Below are 26,439 nucleotides of genomic sequence, written 5' to 3'. Positions count from 1 at the left end.
ATTCCAATGGGTCCAGGCCCCAGAACTGGACACAGTACTCCAGATACTCCATGCGTGCTAGAGAAACAGTTGCACTTACCGTCTGAATTATATTTTTTTCTAAACTGTAAATGTTTGACTTTACAGTCCTAATATGTTACTTTTACTTTCCAATGTAAAAGGACTGTGACTTAAGGACCCAAGTCTTGGAGGAAACTTGTGTATTTTTAAGCAGGAAATCACAAAGAAACTTCTCAGTATTTTCCTTTAAACAATCAAATGCACACATAGTCTAGCATAGATGTTCCTATGGTCTTTTTCACATAAATCACCAAAAATGCTTCTTCGTGTATATATTTTGTAAGCAACTTGACCTAGCTGAATTTCCTATACAGTTAAGGGTGTTCTAAACTCCAGACTATACAACTGTGTACTCACAAAAATCTCCCAAATCTAATGTATTATACGGGAGCTTAATTCCAGGAATATAGACCCAGACCAAATTTGATTTTTAAATAAACTTATTCTGCTGCTCTTTTCTTTGAATGCAGCAATAAATAACGTCAAGGTACTGCAAGGGTCAATGCTGCAGTGTGTACACAATAAAAGTAATTTATTATGGTTTTGTTTCACAGGTGTCTATAGAGTACTGTACTCAGCAAAAATCAAAAACAAAAAACCTGTGAAGAAGCATACTGTTCATCACCATGACACACCATGGTAATTATTTCTGTTCTTCTGGGAATATAGGGAAATGTAAGTTCCAGTACAAGGTACCTTTTGTTACAGCAGCCATGCTTCAGAAGAGTAAATAATAATGATGATTATATAAAAGATCAGCAAACTACAAGATTCTGAAACTGAATTTCAACAACTGCTTTTATTTTCAAATGCAAGACAGGTAAAGCATATGCTTTAACACTGTAAAGATGGATGTAACTGACCTTAATATGGTTCTTATGAGGTGCCATGGGTGAGTACTTTGACAAAGACTAATGTATTCTACTTTTCCTGTGTGAATATCCAAGCATGGTCTTTTTTTGAGGAAGCATGCAAGTTTGTCTTTGTTTAGTAGGACCTCAGCTTTGCACAGTACTTTCTGACTCAGCGCTAAAGACCGATTTTATATCACAGTTCTATGCTGCAATCCTACCTCCTAAAAACTCTTAGCACAACTAATCTGTCAATATTTTCTGCCTAGCTACATTCCTTGGAGAAATGGACAGCTGCTCCCATCCTGTAAGTTTTCTCTTCCATCTGGAACATAATACTTCACATAAAGTGCTGTAATAGCTTTGATTTAGACATCAGTACTCCTCCCCAACTAGAAAGTCATCTGCTTCTGCCATTTCCACCAGCTGATACACCTTCAAGTTTGTGTATGAGTTAGTGGGGATTACTAGCTAGCTAGACCTGTACTGTGAGCAGATCTACCTCTCAAATATTTTAATGATATCTGAAATGTACAAAATGTTCAGCTTATTTACATTTCACACAATTCATTTTTAAAAAGTTTTAGTAAGGAAGTGATCTTCAATCTCAGCTCTTAAAAAAAAAAAGAAAATAATGAAAAGGTTTTCAAGAATGTATTTGCCTGAAATGAAAGGGTCTTACAGAATTAAACATTTCTTGCAGTATTTATTGCTTGCCAAGTCTGGATTTTGCCAGCTAAAAGGTTTCATTGGAATCAAAGAGAAAAGTTTTGCCTGTGGACTTCAAGAGAAGTTAAAGAGTTTACATTGCCAGAGTAGCCTCTATAAAACTCATAGACACCAGATGGCCCCATAGCTCTCGCTCATCTAACAAACAGATTTCAGTTTCCCTGTAGGGAAATAGAAAAGAAGCTGTAGAGTTTGCTGTTCAAAGCTATAGCTGTTCAAAGTTTTACATGGAAAACTGCCTTGAATTTTATCATATATATATATATGTATGGGTTTTTTGGTTAGTATATATAGGTAAGGGTTAGGACACTTACCTGAGACAGTCTTGGACTGTCTTCGTATTTTATTGGCCAGCTGTAACATCATGTCTTAAAAGAAAGCTGCAACTAACATCTTTACAGAACTTGGTCCTGTAGGAAAAAGTAAGGTAGATGCCACAAGAATGTGACCAGACAAAGCTGAAGTGGAAGCATAAGTGTATCTACATGATCAGGCACTAGCATCGGACTGGCAGGAACTGAAGACACTGGAACAGGCAGAGAAATGCAGATATTAAAAGATTTTTAAAAAATCAAATAGGGAAGGGGGAAAAAAAGTTCATTAGGTGGCTCCAGTGAGAAGACTCAATTCACTTCTCAAAAAAACTAATTAGGTTTCTGTTATTGATAGCGACAAACACAGAGATGAGTCTAAAGTTTGCTGACAAGATGTAAGCATGGAAAATATTAGCACACAAGTGCTTTATATTTCAAGTGGAGCTGCAAATAATAAAACTCTCAGAGGTATATCTGAAAATACTTGGGCTCTCTGTCAGCTAGGGATGAATAGAAAGCCCCTTCTACACAATTAGTCATATTGAAAACAGGATCAGAATAAAACGTCTTGAACTCCAAACAAAGCAATGGATTTGATGCAGCTATTTATGTCTTTATCACAGCCTGAGATACCATTTATGTGGTGGTAGAGAGAAAACATAAACCTTCTGAAATACATTCTCTTTCCCTTCCCACAAAAAGACATGAGGACTAAAAACATGTGTGCACCTAAAAAGGTGCAGTGTATGTTTATTCAAAATAAGTACTCATACAGAAGGACATTGATATGACATGAAGAATTCAGTCAGATTCTTGCTCCAAATTATCTTTCCCTCACAAAAAGTAGCACAAGCTGAAGATTAGACTTGCTATTTGGCAATATAAACATTGCAAAAATAGTATGTATTCCCATTAGGAGGTACTTTGTTACATCTTATTCTTGGTTCACCTCATGTTACATGACACTTGTAGTTAGAATATGACTATACAGGTGAAGACTACAATATTCACAGAAGTTGAACCACGCTCAAATACACTATTTTTATAATAAAATCAAACCAAGTCTATCCATGTGTAACAGAGGAATGATCTTTAGATTAGCTGAAAAAGGTTTCAACTGTAAAAGCTTATGCTTTTTATGTCATTTTGAACCATAAAAATCAATTTTTTACATGAAATAATAGATCACATTTTCTCTGTAGTTCAAAAAGGTAGATGTTAAAATTGCTTTACACTGAGATCCAAGAGTCTCAGTGTTTAAATTGCTACTAAAAACCTTGTAAATGGTTCAAAAATATTGTGGGTTGACCTCAGCCAGCAACCAAACACCTATGCAGCTGCTGCTCCCCTCATCTCTCTTTATCCCCAGCAAGACGAGGGAGAGAAGAGCAGCAAAAGCAGGACTCACTTGCTGAGATAAAGACATTTTAATAAGTGAAGGAAAGATATAAAAAAAATAAACCACCAAGTGATGCAAAGGCAATCCCTCACTACCTCCCACATGCAGATTGATGCCAAGCCAGTTGGCAAACAGCCACCTTGAAAGCCACCCACCCTGCTCCCCCTTCTTTCTCCACCTCTTCCTTGGTTTTATTGTTGAGGTGATGATATATGATATGGAATAGCCCTTTGGCCAGCTTGGGTTGGCTGTCACAGCCATGTCACTCCCAATCTTTTGCCCACCCCCAGCCTACTCACTGGGGGGCAGAGCAGAAAAAAGAAAGACTTGACCCTGACAAGTGCTGTTCAGCAACACTGGTGTGTTATCAACACCGGTTTAGCCACAAATCTAAAACACAGCACCATATAGGATGCTATGAAGAAAGTTAACTCCATCTCAGCCAGACTCAGAAAGAAACCCCAGCAATTCAGCTATTAATCTGCATGAGATATATCGCATGTAGCTCACTATTTGGATGTCCAAAAATCAAAAGCAAGTCATCTACTGTAAAATGCTTTCAGCATATAAAACCATGTGCCAAATTTATCAAACCTGACAGCAATCCACTACAGTCAATACTTTTCTTAACATTTGTAGCAGTGGCTTTGACCGGTGTACTTATAAAATAAGTAAGCCTAAGGCCTTCCCAAACATACAACTTTGTATGTGAGCTTGTGGGACTTGTGTCCACATTATCAAAAGTGATCTGTTTTCCTCTGACAATTTGCATATTGGTTTTTACTGTTTACTCCCAGCAGGTTGTAAGCAGTATGGTACAGTAGATATGCATAAATAGAATCATAAATAAAATAAAAAAAGCTAACAAGGTGCTCAGAAAGGCAGCTCAGTGACTTAGCCATGCATGAGAACTCAGTTCATGATGCTTGCTTACTGTAGTTCCAGGGAAAAAAAAAAACAAACCAAAACCAATAAAACCTCATAACAGCAGAAACTGTTGTCCTTTTTAGGAAACTTTCTTGTCTGACCATCCAGGAGCCGATCTGGCAGTCACACCTGCTCCTGCCCATAAATAGACTGGGAATGGAGAGAAGTGATGATCTGTGGAAGTCAGCAGTGTCTCTTCACAGACCTTCACTGCTTCTCAGTGTTTGCAGGAATGACTGTTCATTAAACCCAAAAAAACCCAAACAGTGCTACTCCCAAAGACAGTAGTTTTTAATCTACCATGAAGCTCCTTCTGTTAAGGGTAAGACATTTAACACACTGAAAGCCTTCAGAGTTGAGTGTAAACAATGCATAGCTTTCTGGCATTTTAAGAGGTTTACAGGCATTACCCCTCACCTCCAGAGAGTAATAGAGAAGAGTCAGTAAGAAGGTCTCCATAAATAAAACAAAAAAGGCCACCGCAGACTAAGAGTGCCTACAAAAATGAACCTGTAGCACTGAGAAAAGTATTTAATGATTCAGCCTTACATGCAAAGGCCATTCCTGCAGAGCAGTAAGACTCTGCCAGTGCAGGTCAGTACTTGCAGCTCAGTGTTGCTGCAGCTGGAGCTGCTTTGGGGCTGCAACGTGGGAGCAGCAGCTAGTGTAGGGCTCCAGCCCAGGGGAAAATGTCCTACCAGGAACTCAGGAACATATCTTAATGCAGCAAGAGCTTTCTAGGAAAGCCTGGGCTCACTTATAATCAGATTAGAGCATGGACTAAGCAAATTTGTCTGCCCTGGGTTTTAGAGGTAGTATTGCTCACTGAAGAGATCTTTTATGAATTTGAGAGACTAAGGCACAATGAGAGCAAGCAATCAAGGCCACGATTTTCCATGTCCAATTTAACATAGACCAAGAAAGCTCCACTTCCAAGAGAGCTGAAGAAGGCATATGGGGGGCACAGTGAACACTGATAACAACATCTGTAAAATCTAAACATGAATAGAGATTCTTTCTAATACATGCAGGTGACCCAAATTTGGATTGTGGGACACCAGTGAACCAAAAACCGTTGTTTTGTTTGAGGTATTACAAATGTTACAGTAGAGCACAGCTCTACTGCTTGCCATGGGCCTTGATGCAAACATGCCAGAACCACCAGAGTCACTCAGGCTCTGCCCTGGGTAGCTGTTTCTTGTGCAGACTTCGCTCCACTGAAAATGAGCAGCAGCCTTAGCTCCCCTTTCCTCTCTCCTGCTGTCCTACAAGGGCTGTACAAGGGCTGGGACCAGTTTATCACTATGTGGGTATAACCAAAACTGTGCATTCTACACACTCTATGTCATTTGTGATGGACTGTTAATAATGGACCGTTTGCAGCAGCTGCCCAGGGCACACCTGGCACCTAAGGCTACCAGCTGGGTGTTAAATAAACCCTGCGAGGCTGTGAAGTGTTCTTTTGTTTTCACACCAATGACTCAGCTGCAATAACTCCCCTTCGGAAAGGCATTAACGCCTTCTCACCCAGCCTGAGGAGTCACCTCTGCTAATGGGCCATACTGGACTGGCATAATAGGCAGCTGCGACACTTAGACTTCAAAAATCAAAGACTCCAAAAATATCCCATGACTAACAGAGTTAAATCACCCACTGTGAAACTCCCCGCCCTGGAGGAGGAACCGTGCATTACCACCTGAACTTGAGCATATATAAACTTTGGGGTTTGGAACTTCTGGTACCACTCATCATATCCAGAGGACCAGAACTCCAACAGGACTGCCATTGCCACTCTCGACAAGACTGTGCTCATTATTTCAACAGAACTGCCACCATCATCTGAACTAACAGGTTTTCTTTTCCTTATACTTTACAGTCAGGGAGGCCACGTAGTGATCAGCACAGAGGCCACTAAACACTGTTCTGTTCTTGTCCCAGGGTTATATATCTGTTTGGGGGGGGTGAAAAACAGTTTTCTCTGTATCATTTCATTTATTGTAATCTCTTTTTGGGAAATTGTAACTCTGACTTGTAATCTCTGTTGAGTTGCATTCACTTCTACCTCTAGTTTACTTTTAAACCAGCACACCCACTTTTCTTACAGCAGGTCAGGAATATTTTCTATTCCACAGTGCTAAACAGTAAGCAAGCTCACTTCTAAATATATCCAAATAGAAGTTTCTAATTGCAAAATAAACACAGTTCTTACAGTAAGTTATGCAGCAAAATGTAGGTTATACCTAATATTTCATGTTAAATGTAGTGTTATTTAACATTTTTTTTCTTGTCCGCAGTGTTTTATAAACTTATTTTGAAGAAAATAAGTTTACTTTCTGGGCTTTTTACTCCCTGTCATAACAAAATAGTGATCATCTTGCCTGCTCTTCACAAGAGGAACTTTTGACACACCAGGTGTGCCTTTGTTACATGACTGTTCCTTCGGGAGAGGCTTCTTGGCTGCTGGGGCCAGACTTTTGTTTGTTTGTAAGGTTTTGGCTGAAGGCTGACCTTTTGTGGAAGGCTGTGCCGACTTTTTGGTCATTGCCACTTTGGCAGAAGTTTGAGGAAGTCGTACAACAGATAAGGGGGTACGTTCAGGAGGTTTGGATAAAGAGGGCCCAACCAGACTGGGATTACTGACATTCGGCTGCTTACTGACAGCTGATGATACGTGTTTGTTTGTAGGTATCAGTGAAGGTGGTGACTTTGATGCTTTGCTAACTGCGAGGGAAGGTGCAGAAGCGGAGAGGACCGATGCACTTTTCAAATTCTTTGCCAGGTCAGAAGTTGTCCGTAGGGCTTTCTGAGGATTCTGAGACGCAGCTCCCGAGATCTGAATAGCATTTTCAGAAGGAGGTTTTGCAAGGAGCTGCTGAGAATGCGCAAACTTGGCAACAGCACGCAGATTTGTCACAGGCGGCCGAGCAGCCCTCGGAGCGACTGAATTCGCTTTGGTTTTAGTGATAGATACAGGTTTGCATTTAGCAGGGACACGCTTCTGTTTTGAAGCCATCATTTCAGCTGTCTCAGACAAATGAGACGGCTGTTTTTTAGAGGATGAGAGGGTAGGATGGAGTGCTGGTGCTGCGGAGCCCTGAGGCCGGGCAAATTTCACCTTGGGAGCATCGGGGGACCAAATACGTTTGCGCACTGTTTCGGAGGGAACTAGAGCTGTTCTTGTTCCTGCACATGAAGAACTTTTGCTTACAGGCTGTGAAGAAGCAGAAGCTGGTGAGCTGCATGCAGGAGACTCCAGTTTCTTTGAGGTACCAGCTAATGTTTTGAAAGGAGACTGCACACCTGTTGCTGAAGACCCTTGCAATTTGGACCTGACTGCTGATGACTTGGCTGTGGAAGATGGGGGCACTGGCACTCTTGGTGATGCCAGAGCAGGGGACTGAGGATGTTTAGATAAAGCCTTCTTGGCACCAGCCCCAACAGCTAAAACAGGAGTAGTGACTTTTAATGGCTGCTTTTGAAACATATTGACAGCTGACATTGGATTCATAACAGGAGGCTCCTGATTCCTAGCTGATGAGTTAGGGGTACTGTCACTGGTGACCCCCTTCTGAAACGCAAGGATTTTTTGTTCCAGAGTTGCAAACTGAAGCACTCGGCATGGATCATATTTGAGCAGAAAACCTTGAAGAGTGTCCCAGCCTCCACCAACACGTACCATCACGTGCTTGCCATGTAGCATCTGAGAATGGAGGAAGAGGGGTTGGAAACAGAAGGACAAGAGAAATTTCTGTCTTGTTTTATGCGGCATTAGGTCTTCAGCTTACATTACCATCTATTGAAATTACCTAAAAATAGCACCTCCTTTCTTATAGAGAAACCTTTTAAAAGAGAGAAATTATGCGATAAACAAGGTTTATGCTTCCCAATTATTTTATTAGATAGTTTCTCCTGTAGAGACAGTCATTACACATCTGCAAATAATGGAAGCATCTTTACAGAAGACATTTTAACCATTCTGTAAGCATCCTCATTTAGTATTTAGAGTTTTGGATACAGGTTTTGTTCAAATTATAGATGCCCCTGTAACACAATCTCTTATGATTGCTGAAGAGAGTACTTAATTATCCTGAAAATTATAAACTCCAAGAGTGGAGGTTTTGAACAGTCAACGTTCTCAGGATATTCCATGACATTTCCTTATTTATATTGCAAATAATTGTTGAAATTTTAAAACCACCACAGAAAAGCATTAACTTTTTTTAATGTGATTGTAAAATGAATAGTTGTAAGATCAAAGTAACTACACCTACTTTGAATAGGTGATTGAATGGCAAGTTGTTCCAACCCAAATAATTCTGTGACTCTAAAACAACACCATAAAAATGAGGTATTCCACTTAAAAGCATTTCTCTCCCCAGTAGAAACATAAGTTGGAGTTCTGAAAAACAACTTACTCTTATGAAGAGTATTTTATCTCCAAGTCTATAACGTCCCTCTGATAAGTATTCAATTGAAAACCGATGGGAACAACTGCAGGGAGGATCTTCTGCTATATGTTTTACCTAGTTATTAAAATTGAAAGTATTTGTTAGTCTTTTGAAAGAAGCATGTGTTGAATACAAGAAAAGACACCAATATCTTCAGCCCATAATATAAGAAAATACTTGAATTCTCTTCCTTCACAAGAAAATCTCAGCTACATAAAGATACAGAGTGTAGAATAAAAAATTAAAAGAAAGAACAAATTGTATGTACAGACAAATATTTTGAGTTGTTCTAATCCAATTTTTTTGATTTCTTCAATTTTCTGTTATTTCCAATTCTGGTATTAAGACAAGTCTATACTTCTATGCATAGTAGCCTCATTTCTAACCACAACCTTGTAAAGACACTCTTATGGTCTCTAGAAACTGAAACGAATGCCTGGGTCTCTCTTGTGACCAAATCCATTGCTACACCTGGCTCAGAGCTACTTCACCATTCTCCCCAAATTTCTGTTAGGCTAAGTTAATCTTCTGTGAGATGACCAAGAAGGAAACCACTGAAAAAAGGAGAAAGGTAGTCCCCAGATATGTGCCAGGTTAGAGAAGATGCGTCTCTTAGAGCCATTTAGAAATGTAATAAATTGGAAGGTCAAGACTATTGCCAAGAAGAAAAAACAGTGAGAGTTTTGAGAGAGAGCAAGGACTTGGTGGCTGACGTTCCCAAAGAAACAGAATTTTTACATTACTACAAAGAGGACCTTTAAAACAAATGAATTTTAAAGACTTAACATGCATTTTTAAGCAAATCGGAAAATTACTCGTAATTTCTTTCGGACCAATTCACAAGCTGTTGTGAGTTTCATCAAAGCCTACTTTAACATTTGATAAAGTTTTAGGAAAACATCAAATTGAAGAGAAGCATTCATTGCAGTCATAGGATATTGACACACCAGAAAAACTGAATGAGATTATTTCTTATACTCAAAGAAGCAATGAAAAGGGAGCAGGGGAAAGGAACTCAAGGTGGGTTATATGCACAAAGGCATTTACTCCAAAACATATAGAACAGCATTGTCTTTATAAAACAAAAACAAACAAAAAAAAATTATAAAAAGAGGTGCATACACTTTTGTTTTCTGTTTAAAGAGGCTAACATATTAGATGAAAACCAGCCAATGCTTACTGAGCCAGATCATACAAGTACAAAACTTAAGAGCTTGATTTAAAGCCCATATCACACTAAGTAAGAAGTACTTACTGCCTCATGTAGCTCCCCATGGTGACAACACGACTTTGCTGCGCTAATAGGTGATGGTGGCCCAGAGGTCATCAGTAGGGTTTCTTCTAGCTCAATTTCCTTCTCTAGTTTTACAAGTACAGGAGGTTCAACTCCATACCTCAAATACCAAAGTAGAGAGTTTAATTGCTAATTTACTAAAGAAAACGGAAAGAAACTGATATTAACAAATTTGCAAAATTCTAAGTGGTTTGGCTGACATGGCACAGCACTAAATCAGTCAGAGGGATAACTGCCTTGATAATCCAAAGAGAAGGAGCAGTTCTGAGTTTTTAGCAGAAGTCTTCCTTAAGGTGGCCTTGGTGTTACCAGAGAAGGAAGTAAAAATACTGTCAAAATTACATAATTTAGGTCACAACCAATTTAGATAAACTATCTTAAAGCTTCCAGCTCTGCACTAGAAATAAATCAAAAGTCTAAATGTAGAGAACAAAGAGATACCTGCCAAAAAGATGAAAAATTATACCCCTTAAAATAATCTTTAATGTTCACTGAGTTCTTCCAAGAGGTATACATATCTATAAGTTGAATGTATAACTTAAACACTCAACTATAAAAGGCAGCATGGAACAGTGCCTCTCCCTGAAAAGGTCTGATAATTATTTGAAAAAATATTCATATTATATGATGGTCCTAGAAAAACCACTCATTACTTTTTGTGAGGAATTAACATCCACTGCATTGCACTAAATGACCACAGATTGTCTTAACTTTGTCTTAGTTTTTACTAAATAGGATGTATTCTTCAATTTCTTGTTAAGATTATGTGCAGTTCACGTACTTGGATACAATGCGTCCAATTTCCAACAGACAAAGATACACTTGTCTTGGATCCTTGTGCAAAACTAAAAGGGAAGAGAACGAAGAGGAGTTACAGTTCATATTTATTGCAGCAAGGCCTATGCAATTAGGTACATAGAAGAGAAGATGAGGTATAGATGCCTACAATTTCCCATTTTACCCAGGGGCAAGTTACATTATCATTGACAAAGCACTATATGCTTTCCAACTCTAATTTTCTATTTCATAAAGTCCTTAAATGCATCTTGGCATTCCTGAAATCAAACTGTTCTTTCTAGGAGAATTATGTTTTATTTGGTTTTATGATCTTCTTTCTTGATGAGAACAGGAAAGAAAGAGATCTGAGAGCTTTCCCTACCCCCAAATACATTATCATAGTCTTAAAGATGAAAAGCATTTAGCAACTGCAAATAGGAAAATATGCTCATGCATACAGACAGATAGGCACAGGCACTCTATAGGTTAACATCCATAGGAGGATACACTGTGAAGGACCAAGTGGTTGGCTACATAGCCAGTCAGCCTAAGCGGTTTAGTCCCTTGGCTGTGAAAGAACAGTCTGGGTGACTGCTACCATTTCAGTTAGCAACAGATCTTTTTTCTTATAATTTTAAATGTTCCAGGTGCCAGCAGTGTCCATCCATATGGCAGATTCATCCAGTTCCACTAGAAGATACCACTTTGTCAGTGGCAGCTCCTGTACCTCATCATTTTACCCCCTCCCAAGCAGCCCAAACCTCCTGCCCCATCCACCAAGAGGTTTTCTTCAGAATTTGGCATCTTTGTGAGGCTGTATCTGAAAAGGGTGGTCAAAACCCCTGAGCATAAGAAGGAGGGGAGAACAATGCTGGTTTAAAATACAAATGCTCAGATTCAAACATGAGATACTAGCTGTGATCACAGAGAAGCAGCAACACACTTTCAGATACGTTAGTAGCACAGTTTTGCGCAAGGCTTTGCTTCTCAAAGACTTGTCCATAGTAACTCAGCTAGTGCCCAAAGCAGAGGCTGCTTCACACCCCTCAATTCAGAGCAGCTCTAGCAGCTATATGAACTTGATCTTGTAGGCACACTAAATGATTATCAGGAGAGCTGAAGAATGAGATGCAAGAGTGATAGCTAAGCAATGTGAATATGATGGTGGCAAGTCTGGGTTTTCTTAAGAACTTTGAAATGGAAACATTCAATTATTTCTACTGTTGCACTGAAGAATGGAAGAGGCAGAAGGAAAACAATGTCTGTTTTGGTTTCTTGAAAGTTCCATCTTTAGGTGTGCAAGAAAAAGCAAAAAGAAACAAGGCCAAGAACAGAGAAAGAAAATAGTTTAAAACCTCACGCACAAGCAACTACTTCCTCCTCTGTCCCCATACAAGCCTCAAAATCGAGATTCTTTCAATATGTTCTAAGAACAGTTGTACAAATGCTTTAGAAAACAGACGATCCCTGTGCTTTCTTAAGTACGTAGGAATATTGCCTAAAAACTCAAAAATCAAAGACTGGGAGAAAGGTCATTCAACTTGCCTCAACCCACACACAGCACCATTCCTTTCCCCACTACCATCAAGTATAAGAAACCAGATAAGTTGTAGAACATCTATGTGAACAAGTCTGACTTTCTTCACACCATGTACTAACAATACTCAGTAGAAACCGGAAATTCCCTCTGAAGAGAAACCTGAGCCTGCTCTATATTTACAGATGAAAGCTGACATCTTTCTGATGTTCAATTTGATATTTAAAATTGCTTTGATTTAAATAACACTGAAGTGTTTCCTAAAGTATAAGCTGAGTATGAAGTCAGATTCCCTTTACATCATCTACTCCATTTTGTAAGTCTGCTTTTTAAAAGGTCTGATTATGAAGGATAAATCTAGAATAGAAAGTTGACACAGCCATAATTTAAAAGTTACTAGAGGTCACCTAATATCTTTTCTCTGAGTGTGTGTGTTTGCCAGAAGTCTTTTAATTTGCCTGAACCCAAAAGAGAAAAATCCAAATATACCCCTAGCAGAAATCAAGATATTTATTTTGGCTTGATGTCAAAGGGTATCCCATGATGTCTACTCTTCCTTTCTGCTGTCTCTAGACCCTCTTAATTTATTTCCTTCATAGTCATCTATACTTTCAGGAGATGTTGCCATATGCATCTGATGGGAAAAAGACAACTGTTAAATTACCCTTCCCCTATTTCATTTATAAAGAATGGCTTGAAGGTCTGATGGAAAACATCAGTGGAAAGAATGTTTCATCAAGGAGGCTGCAAGTCTGCTCATTTCAACTGCCAGAAAGGCTCACAGAAGATATTTATGCCATAAAGCAAGCTTCTGTCAGGAGTCACAATCAGACTTCAAAACACTTATTTGCTGTGAGTGAAAGCCACAGCACCAGGAAATCCTGTCTGCTTATCTCAGGAAGGCTAAACAGGCTCCAGTTACCCATCCACTTACAGGACCTAAGATGTTTAAGCAATACGATTCATACAAGGAACTAAAAAAAAATTATTAAAACTAATTTTCTTACAGCTCAGTTCTACTCATCTGTTTTTCATGGCACTGAAAAAAGATACAGTCACCAGACTAGTTAATCAGAGTGAGACAGATGCAAATGATGGTGTTTTCTCAACTATTTTAAAAGATGACTTATCCAGTGGAGAAGGCACTGGCAGTCCAACGAGCATGCAAATGGCATTAAATGGCACAAAGACTTTGAGAAAATCCTGTGAATATTGTGACAAATTCATTTGATTACTGAAAACAAAGGTACTTTTCAATTTTTTTTACTATTCTGCTGACAGGCAGATATTTTGCTTATTTTAAAAAAATTAACAAAAACAAACAAACAAAAAAGTATTGGCTTGCCACAGAAAGTTTTGGATTAATTAATTTTTACTGACATAATAGCTGGTAGAAGAGTATTTCTTTTTTTACCATGTGATAGAAGTATAGTTCCTCTTAATTAGCAGTTAAAAAAAAATTATTTCATCTGTAAGTATCAGTCTAGAAGCTGTTTGTTATAAGGGACCAACTGTGCACTGGGGCAGGCACACAACACACAACACAGTTGGCAATATTTAGTTTTATAACAATCTTATTGGATGAGAAAACACAAATGGTTTAGGGGCATATCAAGTAGGTGCTGAAGCAAATGTTAATTGCTAACAGACTGTTGCCACTTCAGGCACAACTCCCTAATGTAGTTATCAAATTTATCTGTTATGAATGCATTATTCTGAGGGATTCCTTCAACAAGAATGAGCTCTAATACCAAATAAAGGATCTCATTGTGAGTTGACTCCATGGCCCTGTGGTCTTCCCACACAGGGAAAGCAAAACCACAATTTTCTCCTCTGTTTCTCAGTGCTTCTTTTTACTGAAGGACAACATGCAAGTTTGTTGCACAGCTGTCAGCCCCCGCTTCATCCCACACCACAAGTTTGGAAAAGCATCATGCGAGTTAGAGCAGTCACTGAACTGATTTTTCAAGGCTTTTACTTGGACACTGCCTTAAAATTAAAAAAAAGCATTAGTAGCTTGCACAAGACAGGAACGGTCAAGAGAAAAGGTTCAAAAGACTATACACAAGGGATCTCCCCAACCAGGTAGTTATCCACATACAGAGGGAAGTAAATCTTACAAAAACAAAGATTTACCTAAACCTTCAGATTCAAATAGATAAGTCTCCTCAACTCCAATGGCCCTACACCAGTTAAGAAAGTTGGCTGTATTATCTCTGGCAAAAAAGGATCCTGATGGAGCATCCTTCTTACATGGAACTTTTCTCATAGGAAAATTCTGGCAGGGGAAGAAAACAAAAAGTACATTGTGCACATCAACATTGCCAACAGACTTCAAAGCATAGTTGCAAAGGAAAATACACCCTAAATTCAGAGTACAGAAACAGTTGTAACTATTTTGTGTTCAACCCACCATGTACTCTATCAAAAAAGCTACACTAATATAGAAGGCATTCTATCTTATCACTGTGAACAGTCACTGAGTGAAAAATCCTTAGCTCTGCAGCCTCTCCCAAAGCTGTCCATGCAGTTGCTTCCCCATTTCCCCACATGCTGGGGTAGAAGTCCTACTGGTGATTTCACAGGCCTGGATAATTATTCCCCTTTCCCAAGCTTAAGTTCACAGCAGCAGAATAAGCACAACAAGAGAATGTTAAATCAACTAACTATACTTAGCTGACAGATTTCAATATTTTAGAGCCTTTTCTAGAAAGTGAAAGGAATCATAAGGGAGCAAGGAGCAGTTTCCTTTAAAGCAATTCAGTACTTACTTGTTTTTAAATTGGTACCTTCAAAACTAAAAACATAGTTCAAAGATACACAAGTTGTACGTTTCATCCTCCTTAAAGAGCCCTAAGGATTTGCTGGGTATCTGATGGACAATGGCTTACACAGTGAAATCCATACAAGTGTGGAAATGCATTGTTGTGTTTAGCAACAGAACCACAGGAATCACTAACGTTGTGGATAACTTGCATATTTCTTGTAGACAGAGTAAGGAAGCACTGGGACAGGCTGCCCAGGGAAGCGGTTGAGTCACCAACCCTGCAGGTATTTAAGAGATGTGGCACTTAGGGACTTAGGTTTCACAGTGGACTTGGCAGTGTTAGGTTAGCAGTTGGACTTGCTGATCTTAAAGGTCTTTTCCAACCTAAAAGATGCCATAATTCGAGGGTTCCTTATAGCTCTTGTATAAATAGTGTTTGGCATCTTAAATCTGCTGTCTTGTACCCCACAGTTAATAATAATTCTAATATTAGTAATTATACTGCTAACTGGTAAATATCCATTATTTAAAACTATTTTACTAGGTAAACCAGTAAAAGTTAAACATTAAAAAAATGGTCTGGATATAGTGAAACAGTTCCTCCTGTCCTCCAGGGCAATTTAGCTGGTAATCTACTGTTTAACAAATCCAAGCATTGCTGTAGCTATACAGGGTACTTGTACATTCAACAAATGTTATCTTGACCAGTTTACATGACTTTGTACTTCAAATACAGAGAGTTGCTTGAGATTCACATTTCAACTGAGCATTGATTCCCAACCAAAACACTGAAGTCCATCTTCAGGTATATCAGTTTGGATATTTTTATGGCTGATCTGTACACTAGAGTACAGCCATAAAACATACTACCAAGTGCCAACATATATCTCATTATCAACCCACACTGATGTGGGTTGATAAAACTCCAGAACTGGACTAAATCTTCCTCAGGCAAGACTTCTACTGAAATCAAACTAAAGACCAACCAAGGACCTTAGGATTTGATTAACAAAGCAAGAAGGTAATTTGTTGCACGAGGCCAGTTTATCCATCTACAAAAACACACTATTGTTAATCAGTCCCTGGATACAGAGGGTACAGAGCATTACTTTGGGAAGCCTCACTCATCTGCTTTCCTTTTAATGGCAACTACTTACTTAACTACCTACAACTGGAGAGTTTATATATGTATTTTAAAAGTCATGATATGACTCACCATTAAGTTATTTGAGCTACAACATTTTTTAATTGTGTTTTGAAGAACACCAACCAACTGGCAGAGTAATACCCCATTATCAAGTTCTTCTAGCAGTTGTTCTGCTTTGACTTCCATTCCTTAAAAAAAAAAAAAAAAAAAAAGAAGGTCAGTATTAGAGTTACTCTACAGAAGGTGAAGAAGTTTCATATGAATTTAGAGGCAACCCAAACAGCGTTCCAGTGTTAAAGACTGAAAATTAGTGGAAATATATAAGTAAACTAAAATCAAATATCCATTTAATTACATTTTAATTAGACTAACAAAATTCAGAAATATAAATTAGAATTATTAATTATCCTCCCTCTAAGAGGTGGCAGCTAATAAAATCTGAAATCAAAGCATGCATTTTAATGCAATTCTCCCAGCCATTCAGACTCAAATATGCCACATCTCAATAGTAGTATAGATATTAAATGTCACCAGTGACTAGAATATTGGAAAGTTCTTTGAAGTTCATTAGACAGTGATTTATTTTTAACCTCACCCAGCAAGCCAGACAGCCAAATGGACAGATCTTCTTGCATAGGCACCAAAGTTGCTTCATGCCGCACAGATATCCATTGGTCATACAGGCACACATCTGCCAAACCCGGCCCGTGTCTGGGAGTCAGAGGACTTCGGGGAGTTAAGGGAAGGTCATCTCCAAACCACACCTGCAGAGGATTTCAGTAAGCTGAAGACAGAAAGCTCTAATACTTGCAGTCAGATGACAAAGAGTCATGGTTCTGAATTACGCTGAAGAACTATTATTCAAAGTGTTCCTTTCCCTTCGGACAGATACACCAAACCAACACAACACCAATCAGATGGTGAAGCTATCATTAGTAACTCCTGTGTTAAAATACTACTGCGTTCATTCTCTTGAATTTTTCAGATTTAAAATTACACACTTTCTTGAATATTGAATAAAGAAAACATGCATTAAATGTGTGGGTGATTTTTTTCCTCAGCACATTTTAAGTCTTAAAATCTGAAGTTTATCATATAATTTACTACAGACTACTGATTTCTCTGATCAAACATTTCAGGGGGATTTTGTGCTTCAATCATTAAAAATTATGACATTAAAAGAGGAAATACATTCACGTACAAGAACATAACACATTTATTGAACGTGAATCCTTAGCATTTCAGGAGTGCATATTTTCAAAATGACAGGTAACTTACATTTCAAGAAAAGGACCACACTGAAATTTTGTGTACAAAATTCCCAAAAACAGAGTCCTTCTGCTACTCTTAACTACTTTCCTTCAGTTCAGTGTGTGTAAAAAATACATTTATTTATTTATACTTAAGTAATTAACTAGAATGTTTTACATATATGAGGTTTTAAAAACTATAAAGTTTTAAAAAACACTTCTTAATCACCAAACAGATGTTTTAATAATCTCAGCCTCTGACTTCAAAACCTTCTTAGGTAACAGCACTAAGAAGTAAAAGGGTCACCTGATAGTAACAGTGGGTTATTCATTGTCACATTACTCCACTTGTAAAATGGAAAATTATAACTTTTTTTTTAATTAGAGGTAACTCTGGGGAGTCTAGTATTTCATCTGCCTCAGGGTAGATCTTTGCATTGAAAAAAACAAAAATATATTATACATGTATGCAGGATTGAAACACTTCAAAAGACATTTACCTGAACTGCATTCTGCATGGTCACCTGCATTTACATTCGTTTCTCTCTCTGGGAAAAGAGAATAGATTTTTAATACAGTTTGTCCTGCTTTCATGAAAATCCCAAGAAAAACTCACCAGTACTGTTTTGGAAAAATAAGAAGTCTAATCAGGAAAGGAAGGGGAAAGAGAAAAGTATCTTAGTGACTAAGGTTTTGATCCAGTCAACTTCAGTTCTCTGCCCTGAAATAAAGGCACAATTATTACAGCACAAAGTAGCAACTGCCTTTGCTTTGGATTAACACTACTCCAAAGTAGCTGTATGGCATTTATTCTGCCAAAGTGTAATACAAACACTTCAAACCATTCTTGGATTTAACAACACTGGCATTCATCTTTTTCTTCTGAGTTATCACATGTATATCTTTTATGTGTGTGTAGGCAGATATATGCATCCTGACTTCACATTAAATACTCTGAAGATTATGAAAATATTAAAGCAAGGAAACAATTTTGAAGAATAAGATTTTTTCTTACAGAATCATAGAATGGTGGGGGTTGAAAGGGACCTTAAAGATCACCTGGTTGTTATACAGATACATGAGAGAAATCAATGTTTTTAGTAAATTCTATTGGGATTGTGACTTCCCAGGCAGCATGCATACACCTAAGGTTTCAACAGGCAGCTGCAAACTATTGCAGCAATATAGTTATCCGGACAATTCCCTGGCAAAACAAACCTTAAGGAAAGTTTTAGAGGCAACCTAGTCAACACTTTCTCTCCTGAAGCCAACACAGTATTTTCCAGAAATGCTTTTAACTATGGGAAAATCCAGCACAAGCTCTACACTGGGCTGAGGATTAGTAAGTTTCTCCATGGAGGCTCCAGGTCTAGAGATGTGCAGCATTACCAGGTTTGCTAGATACACATGTACTAGAAGGTATTTCTCCATCATAATTCTCCACAGTGGTACTGGGGGGCATTACAACATCAAAAACACCTGCTGTGTCTTGCAGCCAGTTAAAAGACAACTTTCTTGCTCTGTTACTCAATAGCTGCAATAAAGTGTCTTACTGATTAAAGTGAAAAATCAGACTGAAGACATTATCAGATGTTTTTAACTCATCTGTTTTCCTTTGAAAATAAGTAACTTTCCTCTCCTGTCCCAGATGTTTAAGTTTTGTATGTAGATGGTATTGTTCTCTCGTCCTGCAAAACCTGGCCTTCCTATGACAAAAGGCTTGAATAGCCCATCACAGAAAACACAATTCTTGTAAAAATTCTCCCCTTTCATCCTACACAAAAAGCAGAACAATGTCATTTCCTTCCCCTTTTTTCCTCCCACTGCCTTAAACCCCACACACTACATCAGATCACATGTCAGCCATTTCAAACATTTCAAACTTACCTCTGTGACTAGCAAACAAGCAACCAGTTCGTTTTCAGGCTGAAACCACTTCCCTGTAGCACAACGGCTAGCACTTCCCAGACTTTATCAGAGACACTCCAACTGGTATCTTTCCCCTTCCTTTTATTTCTAGGGAAAGAAAAAAAAAAAAAAAGACATGCTCTCCTTGATGTCATTTTTCCTTCTATGAATGAACAAGGGAAGGGCAGGGTATGTACCAAGCATTACTAATGAGCATGTTATGTTTCCCAGAGCTTTGTCCACAGGAATACATTTTCCTTTGGCATAAGAAAGCTATTGTCCCAAGAGAAGCTCAGTAAGAGGCTTCATTGATTAAAAAAATAAATAAAGCAACAGCAGACCAGCCAGTAGAGATGTTGGTCTCATTAAAATAAGGAGCTTCATATAGGCTAACAAGAGCTCCAGCATATTAACTGCCAAGGGAAAACAAAAGGCAGCCTAATTCACAGGGAGAACTCAAAACAAGAACAAAGCAAAATATTCACACAGCAGCTATCACAAGAATTCTCAGCATCTGCAGTTTTGTGGCATGCCTAACAAAAGCTAGTCTTACAAAAAAAAAAAAAGAAGGAAAAAAGAGGAGATTGAGGAAAACTGTGGCACTTGAACTTCAAGGGCCTGTTCTTCTAAAACAAGTTATTTTGTAAACCCATATGCCAAAGGGTTCCCTAGAAAGTGAAACGGCTTCACTTATTATCAGGGCATCTGAATAACACTTAACAAAAAAACCCTCTGATGATAAAGACTACTCTGCACGAATTTTGAGTTGAAAAGGTAATATAGTAACAATTACCCATTTTCAGATCTCAAACAGTTCAGCTCTGAGACTGCAGAGAATACGGATTAATATAGGCTTACCACTTACTGGGAGAGGCATAGGATGAGAAGACCCAGACGTCTGCCACCTTCAAGTAGTCAGCCTGCAAAGGTGCAGAAGGTGTTCTGGTGAGGTGAATGCTGCAGTACCAGGCAGAGTCATAACCAAGTCTGACTTCTTCTAAAACCGGTTGGGTTCCCTGCATCAAAAAGCTGTACATAATGAAGTAAGTATTTGACACTGAAATCTGGCAGTTCCAGCTAGAACTGTATCAATTTCTACACATGCCAGTTTTATCAGCTGGCCTTCATTCAACAGGAATTTGGTGTTCAGAGATCACAGTTTGTGTAAGAAAAGACCTCAGAATGAAAATACACTGTAATATATCCCCCACATAGCTTCAGGCAATGCCATTCCCATGCCAGCTGATATCCCCAAGGTCCCTTGGGACAAAAGACTGAATAAGCTCATCACAGCAGAAACAATGCTTTTAATAATTCTTTCCCTTCCTCTTACTCTTTCTGGGCAGAAAACACTCTTTCTGGTGATGTTTTCCCTCCCTGCTTCACCTGCTAAAACAGGGAAACACCAGAAAGCTCTCTACTTCTGTTGCTAATGGCTCTAGGATGGAAAGATAAGAGAAGTGTCACCTAGCCACACCTTACACCTGTATGAACACAGCAACACTGATTTACTGTGAGATGAGTGGTCAGCCCCAAATGATACATTGGGAAAGGCAAGCACTGCCTTCAGCTGGCAGATTAACAAACCTCCAATAAAGGACTAGAGCTATGGATCAATATTAGCTAAGAGAGATGAGAAAAACATTCCTATCTATTGACATGTGGGGCAGAGGGACAAGCACTTCTCAAGAAAAGGGGTGCAGACACCCCCTGGACATGACCCACACAGCCTTGCAAGACCACAGTCTGTCTCTGCTCTCCAAAAAGATGCCTGGCATTTTGCCCTCAGGGAATCTGAGAAACAGCAAAGTCAGCAAATGCTAAAGCACTTTACGCAAATACTTCAGGGTGCTAAACACATGCTCTTAGATGCTACATGAGATAGCCTGTTTAACATCAGTTGTATCAGGATTTATAGATCATTCACTGGTGCCCAACCCAAGAAGACATGCTACACTAATTACAACCCATTCTGTAGCACAAGATGAACAGAGTCCAAGTCCCATTTTACTTGACTGCACAGTTTACAAAGAAAGAAACAAACAAAAAAATCCTCAACTCCATAGGTAGCTCCAACATTGATGAAGCAGCCATTGACCTAGCTGAAGTGGAACCTAAAGGGATTCACAGGCTCATTAAAATGCCTTGGGTTAACAGGCTCATTAAAAAAAAATTGGGTAGAAACACTTTTACATCTTCACCCTATATTTAATATATATAACACATCATCTATTCCATCAACACCCAAAGGCAGCCACAACAGACTCACCCAGAGCAGCTGGAAACTAGATTAGTCTTAACAGTACCTACTGAAACCCATGTTTTTAAACACATTGAAACGAAAGAAGCTGTCATTTCAGTATCTGTTGAAACCTACTACAGGATAGTCAAGATTTTATTTGGTACACGTATTCTTACATGCAGAAGAAAAGAGGTAGGCACAAGAGATTCATTGAGTGGAGCATTACTCCCTCCTCACTACAGCAATTACAGAGACTTTTTGTTGCACTACTGAGTCAGCAGGAGCTCTGCTTCCCTGGGGAGGCCTTAGAGCCATGAAAGAGAAAGAACCAGACTAGTCAGTCCAAGGTGATGGGCTTTAAGGTGGCAACCAGCTCCTTACATTCATGCACGCTGATTGCTCTCCTCAGGGACTGCCTTTCCGCGCCTCTCCATGAAGTGAGTGAGCACGCAGTGAGCACACTCTCTCCTTCCAAATGGCAACAAAGGCCTTGGATACACCTGTCAAAGCAGAGAAAACCACTTGAAATCAGGGAGGAGTACTTAATCTCAACAGCTGGCATCTCCACAGGAGACAGGCAGACGGCTCCTTTACCACAGGAGCATCCAGTCTGGGGAGAGGCTCATTAACACAAGGTGCACTACCCTAGCTCTTCTCTCGACTTCACAGGCAAGCTCTTCTCACTCTCTCCCATTCCCACCTCAGACTTTTGCCAGCAAAGCAGCATTGGAGGGCATCACTGCTAGATGCCCATACAGTAGGCTGCTGACTGGCAACAGTCAGGAGGAGTTTATTTTGACTTAAATATAAAATCCTGTCTTATTATGAAAGATCCACCCAGTACAATTTCAAATGCATAGGCCAGTTATGCCTTATAGATCCTAAAAGAATACATGTACTTTTTGCCATGGCTTGATCTGATACTATGCCAAAGGTGACACACAGCATCCCTGGAACATGGCCAGCTTTTGGGCAAAGAGAGGAGCCAGACGCTTTTCGGCTTATTAAGCAATATGAATGAGTGTTCTAGCCAAGAGCACTGGAGCAAACTTCCTACAGAAACAGCACTGCATCCTCAAACGCCTGTATGGGGCACAGGAGAGACTGGTTTGAAGGCTGTTATGCAAAAACTGTCCCCTCTCCCTTCTCCAAAGTAAGTTTCGCGGTGCTTTCCCTTCCGACACCCATGCCGGAGACGCTGGATGGGAGCTGCTGCCCCTGGACGGATGACTGGGCTCAGCCCAACACCGGGCTCTGTCCGCGCTGCTCGGGGTCCCCGACACGCTCAGCGAGTTTCCAGCGCTGCCCCTACAGACAAGTGGGACTCACCGAGAGCCGCCGTTCCGGAGCTGCGCGCCCGAGGCACGGACGCGAGCGGAACCCTGCCACGGCCCCCAGGCTGGGCCCGCCGCAGCTCAGGCGCTCCTCACCTTCCACGCTATCCTATGCGATCCGGTCCGGTCCGGTGCCGTGCCGTGCCGTGCCTTGCCTTGCCTTGCCTGTACTCACCAGCCCCGCCGCGCTGCCGGCCCCGCACACCGGGACGGGACGGGACAGCCCCGCCCGCGCCGCGCCGGCCGCTCCTTTCGAAAGCGCCAATCAGCGCCCGGGGGCGGGGCCGCGCCCGGCCCACCTGTCCCGGCGCCGGCGATCCGCGCTCGCTGACGGGGACGCGGCCCGCGGGGACAGCGCTGCCGCCCGGGGACCCTCGGCCATCGGGGTGGGAGCAGGGAGCCGGCCACCTGCCCGCAGAGCAGCCGAGAGCCGAAGAGGCCCTTTGGCAGCCGGCATTCTGCACCCCGAGCCTTCCGGCGCGCTGCTCGCACGGCCGGCAGCGCGGGGCTCGGCTCACCGCTGCTGATGAGCCGTCGGGGCTCAGGGCCCTGGGAGCGGACCCGGGCACGGAGAAACTACCCACCCTGCCTGCAGCCCCTGTTGGCGTCAGGAAGCCTCGCCCACCATCCAGACGCATTCGCGTGTTCCAGGGATGTTGCTGATGCTATTTTTCAGAGCCATTAAGCACCAACAGTCGAAGTCATAAAGCAAAATAATGACTTGTGTCATTATTTTGTGACACACTTTCACGAAGTACAGATACTGTATAATTTTTACTTTGAAATAGTAATGCAAATGAAGCTACATGTTATATTATGAAAAGGGGTTTTGTTTTTGTGTGACTTTTCTCCATTTCATAATGTTTCTTCTTGTGAAGAAATAACATCTTGCACACCTTATATGAACACATTTCATGGCTAAACAGCAAATGACTATGGCATTACCATCTCATATGGTTTATTACAGTAAATATCTGGAATATGTTTTTTAACAGAGGCAAAGCACAAAAAAAACCACTGAAATGAAAAAATACGAATGGAAACTTGCATTTCCCCATTTCTCTAGAGGAACTGTAACTCCAATCAGCTTAATCACAGAAGGAATTAACTGTTCCTCTGAGGAGCTGGTGGGCTCTTTCTGATCAGACAGTATAAATACAGAAAAAGTTATACTCACGTGTGAAGATCTGGTAGCTATACAATATTCTGTGCATAGTGAACAAAATGACTTTTATGAACCCATGTCATGTTTCTATAAAAATGCATTAAAGAAGATACAATGCACTGTGGGATACTTTTCTATGAAAGTAAATGTTATGTGGTCCTTTAAAAAGATATTTCTCCTAAAATAAAAAAGTATCCATCACTGCACATCCCAGATCTCACAGAGAAGTGGTGTGAATTTGTGATCATTCACTCTCCATGACATCAGCATCTCTGCGTGATGATGGTTAAATGTCCGTAATTCTGGGAGACGACCCAGAAGACATGCAAAGTGTTGAGGGTTGTCTGGGTGGTGAAGTTTGCAGAATTTTTGTAGAATGTCCAGCAGTGGTTCCTGAAGCTTTTCCACAGAATCTCTGTCCTTTATGTATTGTCGATCTGGTTATGGTTTTAAAAGGAAAGAAGTAGTTAGCAAATACATACTATGATACATTGCAATTATTTACACTGATAATATAAAAATATTCAAATATTTACATGTGCCACTGATGTTCACACCTACCAAGAATATTTATTTTCAAATTAAGAGGAAATAAAAATGCTTAACATTGTATTTTTACATTAGGGTTTTCATGTAAACTTCCCACTTCTGGCTAGGGAAAACTTTTAACTTTCTCAAAAACCAAAGTGTTTTAACTCTGCAATGTTTCACTGGGGTTTTATCATCATATCCCCATGTGGTTCTGCACCTGAGTATGTTTTGTGATGCACTGCAACAACTGAGCAATGCTGCATAAGTCCTTGGAGGTGTAGTACTCCCTGGGAATTTGGCCAGTACAGAGGGGTTACAAGTGGGTCACCAGGGCAAAATCAAACATCTTCATCCTCAGATGAAATTTCTTTGTTAGAAAATACTTGTCTTTTTATTTTGTTCATATGGAAGTATGTGTTTGGGTACTTGGAGAGGGAGGAAAAGAGGAGGATGGGGGTTTGTCACTGAAATTTTTAATGTAAAATAATTTCCTGAAACACATTGACTCAGAGAGTGATAGAAATGCTTCACCTTCCCATCTTCCATGAAACCTGATTTGGAAACCTCACTGTCCATCTTTTACCCCGAAGCATCAAGCTTCTCTTCTCCCATTCCTGTGATAGTCAGTTTGTTTGATGCACTATACAATTTCTCTATATTCTGTACGTAGAGATAGTTAGCTTTGTGTTGCCAAAGAAATAGATTTCATGGCAGAGCCTGTAATGAGGGCAGAGATGCTATCATGCCAATACTTCCAAAAAGTCTGTTTTCAACAATTTAATAGTCAAGAGGGCAACTTGCTACTGTCCTTCTGCTCTTGGCATCTGGTGTTTGTCCAACAAAGGATGAAGACTTTCATTGCTTTATTCTATTCTAAGTTATAGGATTTCCCAATTTCCCTCTAAAAATGTGACATTCCACAATTGTCAGTAGCGATGAGCATGTAACCAAATGGGATTTTCTGAAGGAAGAAGCCTGTTGTGCTAAGCAGTGAGGAGACATCAGTAATTTTTTTAAGCAGAGTATTTAACCACTCTTTTCCTTGTATGCAAAACAAAATGATGTAACAGGACATTTGGTGTTCGGATTTGTGTACTTGTTTTCTGGTTTAACAACTAAATATACTGAATAAGCATGTATGCTCACTCCATGTAGAACGCAAGGTCACGCTCTGCGTGCTTTCTTCCCAGAATCACAAATATTTAGTTCCGGATAGGAAGTTACCTGGAGACAGGATAACTATGGCTGTGAGCAGTGCATATTCTTCCTGTGTCATCTTTAGCTCTCCAATGCTTTTGTAAAAATTAAACATGGGAGTTATGAATTCATCTGAAATACCTGTGGGAGGGAAAAAAGTTATAGTATTTCTTAATTATTGAAACAATCCAATTTATTGCTATATAGCAATTATTTTTTATTTCATAATTATTGTCTTGGTGGGAGAAATTTACTACACAAATCAGACCTGATGTAAGACAATTACAAAAGTGTGAGCATATCCTTGTTTTCTAGAGCAGACTAGACATGGGCAAGTACTGGTAATTCCTTTTTGCATGGTTTCAAAGTCTTTCAAATAATTAATTTTCCTCTACAGGTATGTTCATCTGGCTCTTCAGGACAAGTCTCATACATGGTTTCCTCACTGTCTGATATTCTAACTGCCTCCTCTTTTTGAAGCAGTCCCCACGTTCCCTGTCTCTGCATTAATAATGTGGAATTCTCTCAGGGCATATGGTTTAACTCTAGCCCAACTCTACTC

General features: G+C 39.8%; 2 protein-coding genes across 15 annotated transcripts in view; both read right to left on the bottom strand.

Annotated features, from left to right (window-relative positions):
* Positions 1 to 1,613: 1,613 nt before the first annotated feature.
* Positions 1,614 to 23,165, bottom strand: GAS2L3 (growth arrest specific 2 like 3). Of its 7 annotated transcripts, none has more exons than XM_051784865.1 (12): positions 23,081 to 23,165; positions 22,032 to 22,150; positions 20,267 to 20,437; positions 19,388 to 19,516; positions 18,001 to 18,046; positions 16,846 to 17,014; positions 16,320 to 16,438; positions 14,473 to 14,614; positions 10,804 to 10,867; positions 9,984 to 10,122; positions 8,696 to 8,803; positions 1,614 to 7,980 (listed from the first exon to the last, which is right to left on the bottom strand). In XM_051784865.1, exons 5-12 carry the CDS (start codon positions 18,028 to 18,030, stop codon positions 6,607 to 6,609), a joined length of 2,145 nt encoding a protein of 714 aa, XP_051640825.1. In that variant the 5' UTR covers positions 18,031 to 18,046; positions 19,388 to 19,516; positions 20,267 to 20,437; positions 22,032 to 22,150; positions 23,081 to 23,165; the 3' UTR covers positions 1,614 to 6,606. The 7 variants fall into 7 exon arrangements, with proteins under 7 accessions (XP_051640825.1, XP_051640824.1, XP_051640826.1 ...); XM_051784864.1 differs by having other exon boundaries at positions 22,980 to 23,089; XM_051784866.1 differs by lacking the exon at positions 22,032 to 22,150 and having other exon boundaries at positions 23,081 to 23,144.
* Positions 23,166 to 23,928: 763 nt separating this feature from the next.
* NR1H4 (nuclear receptor subfamily 1 group H member 4) overlaps positions 23,929 to 26,439 on the bottom strand; it is a 44,688-nt gene continuing 42,177 nt past the window's right edge. For 5 of the 8 annotated variants that reach the window (XM_051784093.1, XM_051784098.1, XM_051784091.1 and 2 more), the window contains 2 exons: positions 25,905 to 26,018; positions 23,946 to 24,586 (listed from right to left, as the gene is read on the bottom strand). In XM_051784093.1, the coding sequence (XP_051640053.1) occupies positions 24,348 to 24,586; positions 25,905 to 26,018 (353 nt within the window). In that variant the 3' untranslated portion in view covers positions 23,946 to 24,347. Of the gene's footprint in view, positions 24,587 to 25,904; positions 26,019 to 26,439 lie in introns of all 8 variants that reach the window. The other 3 variants (XM_051784090.1, XM_051784094.1, XM_051784095.1) reach the window with 2 other exon arrangements.

The sequence above is a fragment of the Manacus candei genome, unplaced genomic scaffold (genome assembly GCF_025592945.1).
Source record: "Manacus candei isolate 608988 ecotype Guabito, Panama unplaced genomic scaffold, ASM2559294v1 h1tg000018l, whole genome shotgun sequence".
In the NCBI taxonomy this organism is placed as follows: Eukaryota; Metazoa; Chordata; class Aves; order Passeriformes; family Pipridae; genus Manacus; species Manacus candei.
The sequence above is the reverse complement of the archived record's forward strand: the minus strand, read 5'-3'. Positions and strand labels throughout refer to the sequence as shown.

What these genes read in the sequence shown, in the direction of transcription:
- GAS2L3 (XM_051784865.1), bottom strand. Translation starts at nt 18,030, where the DNA reads ATGCAGGTGACCATGCAGAATGCAGTTCAG. An exon ending in GTAGCTCAAATAACTTAATG is followed by an intron (nt 14,615 to 16,319) that starts GTGAGTCATATC and finishes TTCCCCTGCCAG; the next exon opens with AATTTTCCTATGAGAAAAGT. An exon ending in ATTTGAATCTGAAGGTTTAG is followed by an intron (nt 10,868 to 14,472) that starts GTAAATCTTTGT and finishes CTTCCCTTTTAG; the next exon opens with TTTTGCACAAGGATCCAAGA.